This window comes from Pongo pygmaeus, chromosome 20, assembly GCF_028885625.2.
Source record: "Pongo pygmaeus isolate AG05252 chromosome 20, NHGRI_mPonPyg2-v2.0_pri, whole genome shotgun sequence".
Taxonomy (NCBI): domain Eukaryota; kingdom Metazoa; phylum Chordata; class Mammalia; order Primates; family Hominidae; genus Pongo; species Pongo pygmaeus.
The window spans coordinates 58,724,341-58,741,932 of NC_072393.2; the positions used below are offsets into that span (position 1 = coordinate 58,724,341).

Below are 17,592 nucleotides of genomic sequence, written 5' to 3' on the forward strand. Positions count from 1 at the left end.
GTCTCCCGAGTAGCTGGGACTGCAGGCACCTGCCACCACGCCTGGCTATTTTTTTGTATTTTTAGTAGAGACAGAGTTTCACCGTGTTATCCAGGATGGTCTCGATCTCCTGACCTTGTGATCCACCCACCTCGGCCTCCCAAAGTGCTGGGATTACAGGCATAAGCCATCGCACCTGGCCCAAAAAATTTTTCAAAAGTCACTAACTGCCTTTTCTGTGTAGATATATATAATTTTATGACATTTATTTAGAAAAATCTTGTATTAACTTTTTTCTTTTTTTTTTTTTCTGTTTGAGGCGGAGTCTATTTTGCCACCCTGGCTGGAGTGCAGTGGTGTGATCTTGGCTCACTGCAACCTCTGCCTCCCAGGTTCAAGTGATTCTTGTGCCTCAGCCTGCTAAGTAGCTGTGACTACAGGCACGGACCATCACACCTGGCTAATTTTTGTAATCTTTTCTTATGTTCTCAGTGCTATAATTGTTTGACAATATACAATTTCCATTGCTTTTGGTTATCCTTACATGAGCTTGTTGTGGATTATTTACCAATATAGTATATTGTGTGGGTTTTTTTTTTTTTAGCATTTATTTGTACACAGTAAACATGGTTTAAATATGAAGAATATATGTGTTTCTCTTCCTTGATGTGATAGTGATATGTTTTTTGCAAATTGTGATGCACTTTAGGGTCACAGTGGAAAAATACCGCTTACTTTAGGCTTATACATATTTGTGCCCTGTCAGTGTTTTGTGATGATATAGGAAATAGACTTTCATAGAATTGATTTGAAGGACATGTAATCACCCTTTATTTATTAAAAAGTCTCACTCTTTTTGTGTTCTTAAACTTTGAAGATCATGTTTGGGAAGTTCAAAATAAATATTTTTTTTATGTCATATTTACACACTTCAGTATGATTTACCATCTGTACTTAATTGGAAACATATTGGTGTTTATATTTTGTAGATATCTCTTCCAAATGCATGATGAAGGAGGTCTTGTCAACAGGGCAAGGCAATTCAGAAGTGTTCTACACAGGGACATTGCAAAGACATGAAAGTCATCGCATCGGAGATTTTTGCTTCCAGGAAATTGAGAAAGATATTAATGACATTGAGTTTCAGTGTCAAGAAGATGAAAGAAATGGCCATGAAGTACCCATGACAAAAATAAAAAAGTTGACTGGTAGTACAGACCGATATGATCACAGGCATGCTGGAAACAAGCCTATTAATGATCAGCTTGAATCAAGCTTTTATTCACATCTGCCTGAACTCCACATATTTCAGATCAAAGGTAAAATTGGTAATCAACTTGAGAAGTCTACCAATGATGGTCCCTCAGTTTCAACATCCCAAAGAATTTCTTGTAGGCCCCAAATCCATATTTCTAATAACTATGGGAATAGTCCCCCAAATTCTTCATTACTCCCACAAAAACAGGAAGTACACATGAGAGAAAAGTCTTTCCCATGTGATGAGAGTGGCAAAGCCTTTAATTGTAGCTCACTTTTAAGGAAACACCAGATAATCCATTTAGGAGACAAACAATATAAATGTGATGTATGTGGCAAGCTCTTTAATCACAAGCAATACCTTTCATGCCATCGTAGATGTCACACTGGTGAGAAACCTTACAAGTGTAATGAGTGTGGCAAGTCCTTCAGTTATAGGTCATCCCTTACATGCCATCATAGACTTCATACTGGAGTAAAACCTTACAAGTGTAATGAGTGTGGCAAGATCTTTCGTCAAAATTCAGCCCTTGTAATTCATAAAGCAATTCATACTGGAGAGAAACCTTACAAGTGTAATGAATGTGGCAAGGCTTTTAATCAACAGTCACACCTTTCACGTCATCAAAGACTTCATACTGGAGTGAAACCTTACAAATGTAAGATTTGTGACAAGGCTTTCGTGTGTCATTCCTATCTGGCAAACCATACTAGAATTCACAGTGGAGAGAAAACTTACAAGTGTAATGAGTGTGGTAAGGCTTTTAATCATCAATCAAGCCTTGCACGTCATCATATACTTCATACTGGGGAGAAACCTTACAAATGTGAAGAATGTGACAAAGTTTTCAATCAGAAATCAACCCTTGAGAGACATAAGAGAATTCATACTGGAGAGAAACCATACAAATGTAAGGTTTGTGATACAGCTTTCATGTGTAATTCACAGCTGGCACGACATAGAAGAATTCACACTGGAGAGAAAACTTACAAGTGTAATGAGTGTCACAAGACCTTCAGTCGCAGGTCATCCCTTCTATGCCATCGTAGACTTCATAGTGGTGAGAAACCTTACAAGTGTAATGAGTGTGGCAATACCTTCCGTCACCGGGCATCCCTTGTATACCATCGTAGACTTCATACTCTAGAGAAATCTTACAAATGTACGGTTTGTGACAAGGCTTTCATGCGTAATTCAGTCCTGGCCGTACATACTAGAATTCATACTGCAAGGAAACCTTACAAGTGTAATGAATGTGGGAAAGCTTTTAATCAACAATCACATCTTTCACGTCATCATAGACTTCATACTGGAGAGAAACCTTACAAATGTGAAGCATGTGACAAAGTTTTCAGTCAGAAATCAGCTCTTGAGTCACATAAGAGAATTCATACTGGAGAGAAACCATACAAGTGTCAGGTTTGTGACATAGCTTTCACATGGAATTCACAGCTGGCTCGACATACAAGAATTCACACTGGAGAAAAAACTTACAAGTGTAATGAGTGTGGGAAGACCTTCAGTTACAAGTCATCCCTTGTATGGCATCGTAGACTTCATGGTGGAGAGAAATCTTACAAATGTAAGGTTTGTGACAAGGCTTTCGTGTGTCATTCCTATGTGGTGAAACATACTAGAATTCATAGTGGAATGAAACCTTTCAAGTGTAATGAGTGCAGCAAGACCTTCAGTAACAGGTCTTCCCTTGTATGCCACCGTAGAGTTCATAGTGGAGAGAAACCTTACAAGTGTAATGAGTGCAGCAAGACTTTCAGTCAGAAGGCATCCCTTCTATGCCATCGTAGACTTCATAGTGGTGAGAAACCTTACAAGTGTAATGAGTGTGGCAATACCTTCCGTCACTGGTCATCCCTTGTATACCATCGTAGACTTCATACTGGAGAGAAATCTTACAAATGTACGGTTTGTGACAAGGCTTTCGTGCGTAATTCATACCTGGCAAGACATACTAGAATTCACACTGCAGAGAAACCTTACAAGTGTAATGAATGTGGGAAAGCTTTTAATGAACAATCACACCTGTCACGTCATCATAGAATTCATACTGGAGAGAAACCTTACAAATGTGAAGCATGTGATAAAGTTTTCAGTCGCAAATCACACCTTAAAAGACATAGGAGAATTCATACTGGAGAGAAACCTTACAAGTGTAATGAGTGTGGCAAAGCCTTTAGTGACCGGTCAACACTTATTCACCATCAGGCCATTCATGGTGTAGGGAAATTTGATTAAAATAATGATTGTCACAAAGTCTTCAGTAACGCTACAACCATTGCAAATCATTGGAGAATCCATAATGAAGAGAGATCTTCCGAGTGCAATAAATGTGGCAAGTTTTTCAGACATCGTTCATACATTACAGTTCATCGGAAACTTCATACTGGAGAGAAACCTTACAAATGTCATGACTGTGGTAAGGTCTTCAGTCAAGCTTCATCCTATGCAAAACATAGGAGAATTCATACAGGAGAGAAACTCATAAGTGTGATGATTGTGGCAAAGACTTTACTTCACATTCACACCTCATTACATATCAGAGAATCCCTACTGGAGAGAAATCTTACAAATGTCATAAGTGTGGCAAGGTCTTCAGTCTGAGGTCACTCCTTGCAGAACATCAGAAAATTCATTTTTGAGATAACTGTTACCAGTGCAGTGAGTATAGCAAACCATCAAGCATTAATTGACATTAGAGTCAATCCAGCATTGACTTGAGTTTGTGTTGACTTAATATTAAGTTCAAGCCTTAATTGACATTCAAGTGTTTATGTTAAGAGGGTGGGGCCAGGTGTGGTGGCTCAGGCCTGTAATCCCAGCACATTGGGAGGCCAAGGCACATAGGTCACTTGAGGTCAGAAGTTTGAAACCAGCATGGCCAACAGATGTTGGCCACTTTTGCCATCCTGTTTTTTGTTTCTTATTTTCGTATTTATTTATTTATTTTGAGATGGAGTGTCACTCTTGTTGCCCAGCCTAGAGTCCAATGGTGTGATCTCAGCTCACCACAACCTCCGCCTCCCAGATTCAAGCAATTCTTCTGCCTCAGCCTCCCTAGTTGCTTGGATTACAGGCGTGTGCCACCACGCCCGGCTAATTTTTTGTATTTTTAGTAGAGACAGGGTTTCTCCATATTAGTCAGGCTGGTCTCGAATTCCTGACCTCAGGTGATGTTCCCACCTTGGCATCCCGAAATCCTGGGATTACAGGCATGAGGCACCGCGCCCGGCCTTGTTTCTTATTTTCTATTTTTTTATTTTTTTGAGAGGCAGGAGAATGGCGGGTGAACCCATGAGGTGGAGCTTGCAGTAAGCCCAGATAGCGCCATTGCACTCCAGCCTGGGAGACAGAGTGAGACTCCGTCTCTAAAAAAAATAATAATAAATAAAAAAATGTAGTTTAACCAGTTAGTCTGTTTTTCAGTTTCCTTTCCTTATGTCATTTGTTAAAATCTTGAGCTGGGAGTTATTTATTGCGTTTTTCCCTCAAGGCCCTCTGGACCATTCTGGAAATATGTTGAAACATGGCCTGGAGTGGCATAGGGCGCTCCTCCAAAAGCACCCATGTATTCTTTTCCTTTGTTTTTTTTTTTAAATGGAGTCTCACTCTGTCACCTTGGATGGAATGCAGTGGTGCGATCTCAGCTCACTGCAACCTCTGCCTCCCGGGATCAAGTGATTCTCCTGCCTCGGTCTCCTGAGTAGCTGAAATTACAGGCACCTACCAGCATGCCTGGCTAATTTTTGTATTTTTAATAGAGACGGGGTTTCACCATGTTTATCAGGCTGGTCTCAAACTCCTGACCTCGTGATCTGCCAGACCCGGCCTCCCAAGGTGCTGGGATTACAGGCATGAGCCACCGTGCCCTGCCTCTTTTTTTTTTGAGATGGAGTTTCGCTCTTGTTCAGGCAGGACTGCAATGGTGCGATCTGGTGTCACTGCAACATCTACCTCCCAGTTTCAAGGGATTCTCCTGCCTCAGCATACCGAGTAGTTGGGATTACAGGTGCCCTCCACCACTCCCAGCTAATTTTTTGCATTGTTAGTAGAGACAGGATTTTACCATGTGGGCCAGGCTGGTCTCGAACTCCTGACTTAAGGTGATCTGCCCACCTCGATCTCCCAAAGTGCTAGGATTACAGGCGTGAGCCATCGTGCCTGACGACTCATGTATTCTTGATTGAAATAATTTGCTTATGTCTCAGTTCTACGGTTGACCTTCTTTCACTGTTTTCAAGGTCAATAGCTGTGTGTTTACACTTCTGCATTTTATAAATGTTCCTGTGATTTTCTTGTAAGGGAGAATTAACTGTCAGGAATCAGTGTCATCAGAACCTTGCAAAAGAAGTTTCCTCTGCATAGGTATGCATAAGATGCTTCTCGAATTTTCAAGGATGTGGGTGATATAGACCAACCTTTCCCATTAGCCCATCCAGGCCCCCATGTAAGACTTTAGACACCTTCTCACTCATCTCAGACCATCTCAGTGTAACTTGGTGAAAATGTGAGCCTCCCTGCAACTTGGCAATGAGGGACTTGACCAGAAAAGCTCAACCTGAGTGACTCTGACCCCTGAAATGATTGGTAAAATGGAGTGCGTGTCTGGGTGTGGCTTTTTCGTTTTCTATTTTTTTTTTTTTTTTTTGAGGAGAGGAGTGCCCAGCTGTAATTAGAATTTTCTTTTTTTTTTTTTGAGACGGAGTCTCGCTCTGTCGCCCAGGCTGGAGTGCAGTGGCACAATCTCGGCTCACCTCAAGCTCCGCCTCCTGGGTTCACGCCATTCTCCTGCCTCAGCCTCCTGAGTAGCTGGGACTACAGGCACCCACCACCGCACCTGGCTAATTTTTTGTATTTTTAGTAGAGACCGGGTTTCACCGTGTTAGCCAGGATGGTCTCCATCTCCTGACCTTGTGATCCGCCCACCTTGGCCTACCAAAATGCTGGGATTACAGGCGTGAGCCACCGCACCCGGTTTGTAATTAGAATTTTCAATGGGATGCAGTGCCCTCAAAATGAAAAACAAAAGGAGAAGGATGGAAGAAACAGAGCTGTAGGCTCAGACACAGAGACAATCTTCAGGGCCTTTCTCTGTATGAGGACATCACAGCGAAATCTAAAGCAGGTCATGTCAGTCCCTGGCACGGAACCCTCCACCAGCTTCCCGTGTTCCCCAGGACAAAAGTCCAACTTCTCACCGTGGTTCCACAGCCCTGTGTCCAGGGCCCCTGCCAGTGTCCAGCCTCCTCCTGGGAGCTTGCCCTCATCCCATGAATCCCTCTGCCCCAGTCATATTTGCTTTTCTCTTTTCCCAAACCTGAAAACCCTTCCTGTCTCAGGTCATCATCCCTGCTCTTACTCTATGTACACTGTCTCTTTCTCCTTCAGGTCTAGGCTCAGAGCTCTCTCCCATGCCCTCCCACCCCAGGTCTCAGCCTCCGGAGTAGCTGGGACTACAGACGCCTGCTACCACACCCGGCTTTTTTTTTGTATTTTTAGTAGAGATGGGGTTTCGCCATGTTATCCAGAATGGTCTCAATCTCCTGACCTCGTGATCTGCCCACCTCGGCTTCCCCAAGTGCTGGGATTACAAGCATGAGCCACCATGCCTGGCATCTGAATTTTTTTTTAAATTTTTTTGAGACAGAGTCTTACTCTGTCGCCCAGGCTGGAGTGCAGTGGTGCGATCTTGGCTCACTGCAACTTCCACCTCCCAGGTTCAAGCAATTCTTGTGCCTCAGCCTCCTGAGTAGCTGGGATTATAGGCGTGTGCCATGACGGCCAGCTAATTTTTGTATTTTTAGTAGAGATAGTGTTTCACCATATTGGCCAGGCTCATCTTGAACTCCTGACCTCGTGATCTGCCCGCCTCAGCTTCCCAAAGTGCTGGGATTAGAGGCATGAGCCACCATGCCCGGCAGCATCTGAACTTTTAATGACTTGGAATTGTGGGGAAAAGAGAGAGATCAGACTGTTACTGTGTCTACATAGAAAGAAGTGACATAAGAGACTCCATTTTGTTCTGTACTAAGAAAAATTCTTCTGCCTTGAGATGCTGTAAATCTGTAACCCTAGGCTCAACCTTGTGCTTGCAGAAACATTTGCTGTGTCAACTCAAGGTTAAATGGATTAAGGGCGGTTCAGGATTTGCTTTGTTAAACAAATGCTAGAAGACAGCATGCTCGTTAAAAGTCATCACCACTCCTTACTCTCCAGTACCCAGGGACACAAAACACTGGGAAAGGCCTCAGGAACTTCTGCCTAGGAAAACCAGATATTGTCCAAGGTTTCTCCCATGTGATAGCCTGAGATATGGCCTGGGAAGGGAAAGACCTGACCATCCACCAGCCCAACCCGTAAAGGGTCTGTGCTGAGGAGGATTAGTAAAAGAGGAAGACGTCTTTGCAGTTGAGATAAGAGGAAGGCATCTGTCTCCTGCTTGTCCTGGGGCAATGGAATGTCTTTGCATAAAGCCCGATTGTATGTTCCATCTACTGAGATAGGAGAAAACTGCCTTAGGGCTGGAGGTGAGACATGCTGGAGGCAATACTGCTCTTTAAGCCGTTGAGATGTTTATGTATATGCACATCAAAAGCACAGCATGTTTTTCTTTACCTTGTTCATGATGCAGAGACATTTGTTCACGTTTCCCTGCTGACCCTCTCCCCACTATTACCTTATTGTCCTGCCACATCCCCCTCTCCGAGATGGTAGAGATAATGATCAATAAATACTGAGGGAACTCAGAGGCCGGTGCAGGGGCAGGTCCTCCGTATGCTGAGCGCTGGTCCCCTGGGCCCACTTTTCTTTCTCTATACTTTGTCTCTGTGTCTCTTTCTTTTCTCAAGTCTCTCTTTCCACCTGATGAGAAATGCCCACAAGTATGGAGAGGCAGGCCACCCCTTCAGGAATGGAATGGAAAGTGGAGATACATGTCAGTGGTACAGGATGCTTTATCACATCATTGATTTTATTATTTTTTTTTTGAGTTGAGTCTCCCTCTATCACCCAGGCTGGAGTGCAGTGGTGAGATTGTGGCTCACTGTAGATTCCACCTTCTGGATTACAGTGATTCTGTTGCCTGAGCCTCTCGAGTAGCTGGGATTAGAGGTGCGCGCCACCACTCGTGTAACGGCATGATGTGATGTGTGTGCATGGAGACATGGATGGATAAGCCCATGGTTTATGTAGAAAACACATGATTTGCAATAAGTTATATTTTTTATAATTGTTAGGATTGTAAGTATTTTTCATTTTTGTTCACTATCACAATAATGAGTTATTAGTAAGGATTGGCCAGGCGAGGTGGCTCACGCCTGTAATCCCAGCACTTTGGGAGCCCAGGTGAGTGAATCACAAGGTCAGGAGTTCAAGACCAGCCTGGGAAAAATGGTGAAATGCCCTCTCAACTAAAAATTAGCCAGGCCTGCTGTCAGGTGTCTGTAATGCCAGCTACTCAGGAGGCTGAGGCAAGAGAATTGCTTGAACCTGGGTGGAAGAAGTTGCAGTGAGCCAAGATCGTGCCACTGTACTCCAGCCTGGGTAATAGAGTGACATTCCTTCCCCCAAAAAATTAAAAACTTCATAATTATTAATATTATTATTATTACAGGCATGAGCCACTGTGCTTGGCCTGTTTTCACAGACACATCTCTTCCTACTCAGCCAAGGGATCCTTCTTCACATCCATGGTCTCTACTTTGCTGTACTCCTCATAGACTTTACTCATTTTTTTTGTGTGTATGAAATTCTGGAATCTACACAACGCATATTTTTGAGTATATGCTTGAAACTAGAAATCAGAGGCCATTTTACTTAAGAGATGTAAAACTGCTTTCACCTCAGGCCACCATACTGCTGCTTTTTTGGATCTTGTTCATTCTTGTCCCTTGCCCATATTGTAATTTGCGTCGTTAATCGTGGGTCAATATTTTACCATTTGCTCAATTAGTTCCACTTTCGTCCAAGCTCAAGATTTGGTGTATCCTAGTGGAATTTTATTCCCACAGACGTGCATGCACAAAGTTCCCTCCCACATGCCCATTACTTCCTGCCTCCACCCTTGCCCTCCTTTCCCGGCCTTGCCTCACAGGGTACATTGATCTGGATGCAAATACTGTTGCTTTCCAGCCTATTGATTTGTAATAGTGAACACCCCAATTTCACTGTGAGCCCTCCCCTCCAACACCACTCTCCCTGAGTAAGTCAAGACTTATTCATCCACTAGACAAAATTATAGGAGGCTGCCTAAATCATTGTGTGCAGGGCATGATGACTCAGCACATGATCCATGAGGGATGGATTTAGCATCAGTGTCAGCAGCGCAGCTCAGCCCTTGTGTCCCAGCTCAGCCCTTTTATCTCCCTTAATGTACTTCTATCTGTTCTTTTTTTTTTCTCTTTATATATATATACTTTTTTTTATTATACTTTAAGTTCTAGGGTACATGTGCACAATGTGCAGGTTTGTTACATATGTATACATGTTCCATGCTGATGTGCTGCACCCATTAACTCATCATACTTCTTTCTCGTATTTTCTGTGACTGGTCATTTTCTGTATTTTCTTGGCAGACTATTGTGCTTAAAAACATGGGATCCTTCAGGCCCATGATCAAGTTTGTTCCTCACTTACCGTATGTGCAAATTGGGGTCATGTGCATGAACACCCTGGCCTGCTGTACTTATTTGAGAAATAATGTTAATTTGCCTCTAGATTTTTTTTTTTTTTTTGAGACGGAGTTCCGTTCTTGTTGCCCAGGCTGGAGTGCAATGGGGCAATCTCGGTCACCGCAACCTCTGCCTCCCAGTTTCAAGTGATTCTCCTGCCTGAGACTCCCAAGTAGCTGGGATTACAAACATGTGCCACCATGCCCAGCTAATTTTGTATTTGTTTTAGAGATGGTGTTTTTCCATGTTAGACTGCTCTCAAGCTCCCGACCTCAGGTGATCCACACACCTCGGTCTCCCAAAGTGCTGGAATTACAGGCGTGAGCCCCGGCACCTGGCTGCCTCCAGGGTTTTAAAACAAATTAATGCTATTAGATGGCTTCACATATTGCAGGTTTTGTGCTACAGGCTCTAAACTTCCTTTGTGTAATAAGATTTGTCAGCCTTCCGTGATGTTGATGATGACATGCTCCTTTTCCTGTCTCCCTCATTTCACTGTCCTGTTAGAAATAGCTTAGACTGGCCGGCCACGGTGGTTAACACCTCTGTTGCCAGCACTTTGGGAGGCCAAGGTGGGTAGATCACTTGAGGTCCAGAGTTTGAGACCAGTCAGGTAATCCCAGCACTTTGGGAGGCCGAGACTGGTGGATCACCTGAGGTCAGGAGTTTGAGAGCAGCCTGGCCAACATGGTGCAACCCCTTCTCTACTAAAAATACAAAAATTACCTGGGTGGGGTGTCACATGCCTAAAATCCCAGCTGCATGGGAGACTGAGGCAGTAGAATCACTTTATCCCTGGAGGTGGAGGTTGCAGTGAGCCAAGATCATGCCATTACACTCTAGCCTGGGCAAGAAGAGCAAAACTCCATCTCAAAAATAAAGAAAGAAAAAATAAAAATAAAAGCACCAGTCTTATTCACGTATAGTCAACACCCATGACCAAATTCTCTCAAAGACCCCATCTACAGGAACATCCAATTGGAGAATAAGAACTCTGAACATGGCTTTTGGCCAATATGAACACTCAGACCAGGGAGCCTGCATCATATTTTTTATGTTTTTATTGTGCAATTTGTTTTATAAAATGTTTTCTCTGATCCCAGTTTATAAATTTTCCCAGTATACAGTCTGTGTTTTACATTTCATGCATAGTGAACTACATAACTAAGGCCAATGCATGTACATAGAATTGCTGTATTGCCTGGCTGTTATATAACTGTAGTTGTGATATCATAATTGAGCCCTCTGACACTGTTAGTCGATTCTTTTTTTTTTTTGGAGACGGAGTCTTGCCCTGTTCCCCAGGCTGGAGTGCAATGGCATGATCTCGGCTCACTGCAACCTACACCTCCTCGGTTCAAATGACTCTTCTGCCTCACCCTCCAGAGTAGCTGGGATTACAGGTGCCTTCCACCATGCCCAGCTAATTTTTTTGTATTTTTAGTAGAGACAGGGTTTCACCATGTTGGCCAGGCTGGTCTCGAACTCCTGACCCCGTGATCTGCCCTCCTCTGCCTCCCAAAGTGCTGGGATTACAGGCATGAGCCACCGCACCCTGTGGTTAGTCAATTCTTACTTCTTATAGTGCTGTGTATTTACTTGAACTCATACATCAGAAGGTAGTGATCTTAAGTGTATTTCAGTTCTTATAGTGTGTGCTGGTGGTAAGTAGAAGTTGTGGCTTTTTTCTTAAGAGGGAATTGTTTAGAGGTCTGCTGGCTGTATAAATGTACTTATTATTTCCTTGCTAGTCTTATCATGGGTTACAATATTTTATTAAATAATTTTTACGATTTTACATAGGGCTTTTCAGTAAGTGGTATGCTGGGAAACATGGTGAGACCCGCTTTTCTGCAAAAAATACAAAAATTAGCTGGGAATGATGGCACATGCCTGCAGTCTCAACTACTGTGGAGTCTGCAGTGGGAGGATGGCTTGAGCCTGGGAGGTCAAGACTGTAGTGAGCTGTAATCATGCTACTGCACTCCAGCATGGTTGACAGAGCAAGATGCTGTCCAAAAAAGAATACTTATTGTAAAGTTTGGGTACAGGAATAATGAAGTCATTGATGCTTTACAAACAGGCTATGGAGTTGATGCCCAAAAGAAATAAACAGTTTGTAAATGAATAACTCATTTTGAGCTGTGGCAAGACAATGCTGAAAGTGATGCATGGAGCGGCAGGCAGACCATCCACATCAGTTTTACAGAAAGAAAGTTAATCTTGTTCGTGCTTCAGTGAAAAGAACTAACAGCAAACAGGAGAAACAGTAGTCAGGAATTCGATAATAGCCTGGTTAACATGATGAAACCCGGTCTCTACTAAAAATACAAAGATTAGCTGGGCACGGTGATGGGCACCTGTAATCCCAGCTACTCGAGAGGCTGAGGCAGAAGAATCGCTTGAAACCAGGAGGCGGAAGTTTCAATGAGCCGGGATCCCGCCATTGCACTCCAGCCTGGGCAACAAGAGCAAACCTCTGTCTCAAACAAACAAACAAACAAACAAAAATGTCTAGCCCCCTCTCCTTCTTTCTCTGCCATCGTGGTGTGTGCTTGACTCCACTTCTTGTCATGTCTTCTCACAAGACTTTCAGGATTAAGCGATTTCTGGCCAACAACCGAAAGCAAAATCATCCGATTTCCCAGTGGATTCGAATGAAAACTGGCAATAAAATGAGGTACGACTTTAAAAGGAGACACTGGAGAAGAACCAAGCTGGGTCTATAAGGAATTGCACATGAGATGGTACACATATTTATGCTGTGTGAGCCTCATAATCACGTTGCTCAAGCTGAAAATGTCACTACCATCTGGAGACTTGGACATGTTTTATTGGGAATATATTTTTTTCTCTCTGAATCTGTTATGAACGCGTTGGTTGGGTGGGTTCAGTAATAAACATGTGAGACCTTTCATTTCAAAAAAAAATTTCAAATGACGTAATAGATTACCTAAATTTCTGTTTTGCTTTGTTTTGTTTTTTGAGATGGAGACTCCACTGGGTTCAGTGGATCGCACCTGTGGTCCTGGCACTTTGGGAGGCTGAGGTGGGAGGATTGCCTGAGGCCAGGAGTTTCCTGGGAATCTTCTCATCTCCCCTAACCCAGTTCATGAAAGATCCTTGGGCTTTACTGTTAGGGAAAAAATCTATATAAAACAATATCAGCGGCCGGGAGCGATGGCTCACGCCTGTAATCCCAACACTCTGAGAGGCCAAGGCGGGTGAATCACTGAGGTTAGGAGTTCGAGAACAGCCTAACCAACATGGAGAAACTCTGTCTGTATTAAAAATACAAAATTAAGCCGGGCGCGGTGGCTCACGCCTGTAATCCCTGCTCTTTGGGAGGCCAAGTCGGGCGGATCACGAGGTCGGGAGATCGAGACCATCCTGGCTAACAAGGTGAAACCCTGTCTCTACTAACATACAAAAAATGAGCCGGGCGCCGTGACGGGCCCCTATAGTCCCAGCTACTCGGGAGGCTGAGGCGGGAGAATGGCGTGAACCCTGGAGGCGGAGCTTGCAGTGAGCCGAGATAGCACCACTGCACTCTGGCCTGGGCGAAGAGCAAGACTCTGTCTCAAAAAAATAAATTAAAAAAATACAAATACAAATAAAAAATTAGCCGGGCATGGTCGCACGTGCCTGTAATCCCAGCTACCCAGGAGGCTGAGGCAGGAGAACTGCTTCAACTTGGGAGGCGGAGGTTGCTGTGAGCCGAGATCACGCCAATGCACACCAGCCTGGGCAACAAGAGAAAAACTCCATCTGAAAAAATAAAATAAAAAACAATATCAGTATGTCAGAGCATTATGTCTGCCACAATATTTGTGAAAGGAAAATCAAAATTACTAACCAAAGAGAAAAGTCAAGCTGGGAACTGTGTCAGACAAACCTGCCTCCCATTTTATTCCTAAACAAGATAGCTACAAGGACTAAACAGAAAAGCTACATACTCCACTCACAAACTGTGGGCCTCAAGATCTCCACCCCAAAATAGTTCTGTTGAATTTCACCCTGGCATTGTAAACTGAGCTTATCTTCACAGGTGTAGGAAAGAACCCATCCCTCTGCACACCTGAGTCAAATGTCTATCTGACTGCTTCCCCTGCCCTATTGTTTATGTAAAAATGCAGGGTCACTGAGCCAGCCTAAGGCATAAGTGACTATTCCTCCACCGTCTCTCACATATAAATTGTGTATTCAATGAAAGGCTGATCGAAGACTCAAACACTGTGATCATTTCTTATCTCCCTGTGACCTGGAAGCCCGCAATTCCAGTTATTCCACCTTTCCAGATCGAACCAAGGTGGATCTTACATGTATTGATTGATGTCTCATGTCACCCTAAATTTGTAAATTGCAGCCTGAACACCTTGGGCACACGTCATTAAGACTTCCTGAGGCTGTGTCATGGCTGCATTTTAACTTTGGCAAAATAGATTTCTAAATTCATTGAGACCTAGTAGATGCTTTTGGATCACAAGCTCATGAACACAGAAAAAATCAAGATAGAATAAGGAAAAAACTAGTGTAATGGAAAGCACAAAATCAGTTCCAAAATCTGAACTCCTTCATGTTTATTCACCATAGGGAAATGCTTTTCAACTTTGTGGGATTAGATTCCATTTGTGAAAGAGATATATATATATATATATGTTTGTTTGTTTTGTTCTTTGAGACAGAGTTTCACTCTTGTTGCCCAGGCTGGAGTGCAATGGTGCTATCTCGGATCACTGCAACCTCTGCCTCCCAGGTTCAATGGATTCTCCTGTCTCAGCACCTTAAATAGCTCGGATTACAGGCATGCATCACCATGCCTGGCTACTTCTTTTGTACTTAGTAGAGACTGGGTTTCATTTTGTTAGGCTGGTCTTGAGTTCCTGACCTCAGGTGATCCGCCTGCCTCAGCCTCCCTAAGTGCTGGGATTACAGGTATGTGCCACTGTGCTGGTCTGAAAGATATATTTCTAATATTGGATTGAAATAAAAACCCATTCTATATAACATTAGCTAATTTAAAATGGAAATAGTAGATAATCAATTGCATACATACACAAAACTTTGTAACATTTCACTTAGTATTGCTATTACTAAGTTATTGGGGCAGAAGCTCAGTCTGTCAGATACATTACAAAAGAGTGGTGTCTCCATAATTGTGCTTAGGACTCTGCTGCATAAGTGGATAAACTGTTAAACAGTATCCTAGGAGAGCTAGGGTGACAAAGTTCAAGTTCATTAAAACTATCAAGACACATTCCTTACTGCTCACGCATGAGTCACGGTCTTAAGACGTTTACAGTTAAGGAAAGCAGCTTAATCATACCTGCAAGGACAAACTCCTACATAAACACAATGTCCAGATGACCCAATATCCCATGACAATATATGCTTCTAAGATAATTACAGTCGTGCTTTCACATATTTGCACATTAAAATACCAAGGATAGGTTTTTTTTTTTTTGATGGAGCTTCACTTGTGTCATCCAGGCTGGAGTGCAATAGCACAATCTCAGCTCACTGCAACTTCCGCCTTCTGGGTTCAAGCGATTCTCCTGCCTCAGCCTCCTGAGTAGCTAGGAGTATAGGCATGCGCCACCACCCCCAGCTAATTGTTGAATTTTCAGTAGAGATGGGGTTTCACCACGTTGGCAAGGCTGGTCTCGAACCCCTGATCTTAGGTGATCCCTCAACGTTGGTCTTCCAAAGTGCTAGAATTACAGGCGGGAGCCAATGCAACCGGCCAAGGATAGCTTTAAATCAACAAAGTAATAAGTTGTGTTACACTGTCAGCCCACTGGCAGGTAGACATACCTTAGTTTTTACCTAAGCACTTATGTAAGAGAAATTTTAAGAGGAGGCAGTTCCCTTTGTTTTTGAGGTCACCCTACTATGTAACTGGTAGCTTGCTTTCTTTTTTTTTTTTTTTTTTGAGACGGAGTCTCACTCAGGCTTGAGACACCTTGTCCAGCTGTATTTATTATTATTATTATTATTATTATTTTGTTTTTGAGACTGCGTTTCACTCTAGTTCCCTGGGCTGGAGTACAATGGCATGATCTTGGGCTCACCACAGCCTCCGTTTTCTGAGCTCAAGCAATTCTCCTGCCTCAGCCTCCCGAGTAGCTGGGACTACAGGCGCATGCCACCATGCCAGGCTAATTTTTGTATTTGTAGTAGAGACAGGGTTTCTCCATATTGGTCAGGCTGGTCTCCAACTCCCGACGTCAGGCCATCCGCCTTCCTCAGCCTACCAAAGCACTGGGATTACAGGCTTGAGCCACCACGCCCGGCCTGAAGTAGTATTTTTTAGAAAGTAATTAAACCATTTTTCAGCATAATGACCCAGAGATGTACTTCTGAAGGACTTAGGAGCTCTTCCTGAAAGGCAAGCAACAAGGGAGATATTACCTGTATGTCAGTAGGAAATTAAATATTTCAAATATCGACTATTTCAAATTTAAAGCTACACACTTTTAAATAATTAAGAGCCTTGAGAGGAACGTGATCATGCAACCTGAGTCCAGTGGCATGCAGGCACAACTTCTACAAGTTTTCCTGGCCAGGCACGCAGGCTCAGGCCTGTAATCCCAGCACTCTGGGAGGCTGAGGCAGGCGGATCACCTGACATCAGGAATTAGAAACCAGCCTGGCCAACATGGGGAAACCCCGTCTCTACTGAAAATACAAAGCCATTAGCCGGGCATGGTGGTGCACACCTGTATTTTCAGCTACTTGGGAGGCTGAGGCAGGAGAACTGCTTGAATCCAGGACGTGGAGGTCGTAGTGAGCCGAGATCACATCACTGCATTCCAGCCTGGGTGACAGAGCAGGACTCCTTACCAAAACAAAACAAAACAAAATGTGCTATACAATTTAGTTTCCTAATATCAATTTTAAAAGGTTTTCTTGTAAATAATTAGGAAAACTAAGCAGCCCCAGAGATAAGACCTCCTGGCATCATTGTCCCTTCTTATAGAGTGATAAAGTAACCTTCCTTGAAGTGTATCAATCCATCACCAATCAAGCTGCCGCAGCCTATGCACTGGACTTGAATGGAAAATGTGGTGATTCTGGTAAAGCTTCTCTATCTTTCCTTGTCTGTATGAAACGTTAATGTCTCTACTTGGGAACGCTGACCCCATTCCTTTGGAGTTGAGGTTTCCAGGTGGCTATTCTCATGCTTTGTGTCCAAATAAACTCTATAATTAATAATGTATTCTAAATTTCATTATTTACTGCTGACATCAGTTTCTGTTGGATTGTAGGAGCCTCATCAGAGAGGGCACCTGTCGCCATGTTGTAAAACTCACACTTGTCAAAAAGACATGGGTTAGGGTTTCTCTCCCTCCCTCAGGATGACGCTAGTTAGCTGACACAGATGGTCACCTCCATTACCAAGTAGAGCCAGGGTGAACTATGTGTGACCAAGGGTGTTGTCAAGTCCTCTTCCCTGAGGACTGATTAGTGTTTATCTTGAAAACATGTACTTGGGTTGTATAGAACAGTGAAGTTTCTTTCTCTCTTTTCAACCTCTCAACTGTCCTCTATTTTCCATCACATTCTGGTCTAAAGCTTATTTATTAATAAAATAGTTTTTATTTCTTTCTCTTATTGTCGTGAAGATGATTTCTCATTTAGGGGAAGATTTTTTAGTTTTAATTGTATTTT

At 43.2% G+C, this 17,592-nt stretch overlaps 2 protein-coding genes across 4 annotated transcripts in view; both read left to right on the plus strand.

Annotated features, from left to right (window-relative positions):
• ZNF808 (zinc finger protein 808) overlaps window positions 1–17,528 on the plus strand; it is a 41,933-nt gene extending 24,405 nt beyond the window's left edge. For all 3 annotated transcript variants that reach the window (XM_054461941.2, XM_063658318.1, XM_063658319.1), the window contains one exon: window positions 969–17,528. In XM_054461941.2, the coding sequence (XP_054317916.2) occupies window positions 969–3,490 (2,522 nt within the window). In that variant the 3' untranslated portion in view covers window positions 3,491–17,528. The remainder of the gene's footprint in view (window positions 1–968) is intronic.
• Window positions 12,432–12,650, plus strand: LOC129019455 (large ribosomal subunit protein eL39-like). Its single transcript, XM_063658332.1, has one exon. The coding sequence runs from the start codon at window positions 12,432–12,434 to the stop codon at window positions 12,648–12,650; it is 219 nt and encodes a 72-aa protein (XP_063514402.1).
• Window positions 17,529–17,592: the final 64 nt, after the last annotated feature.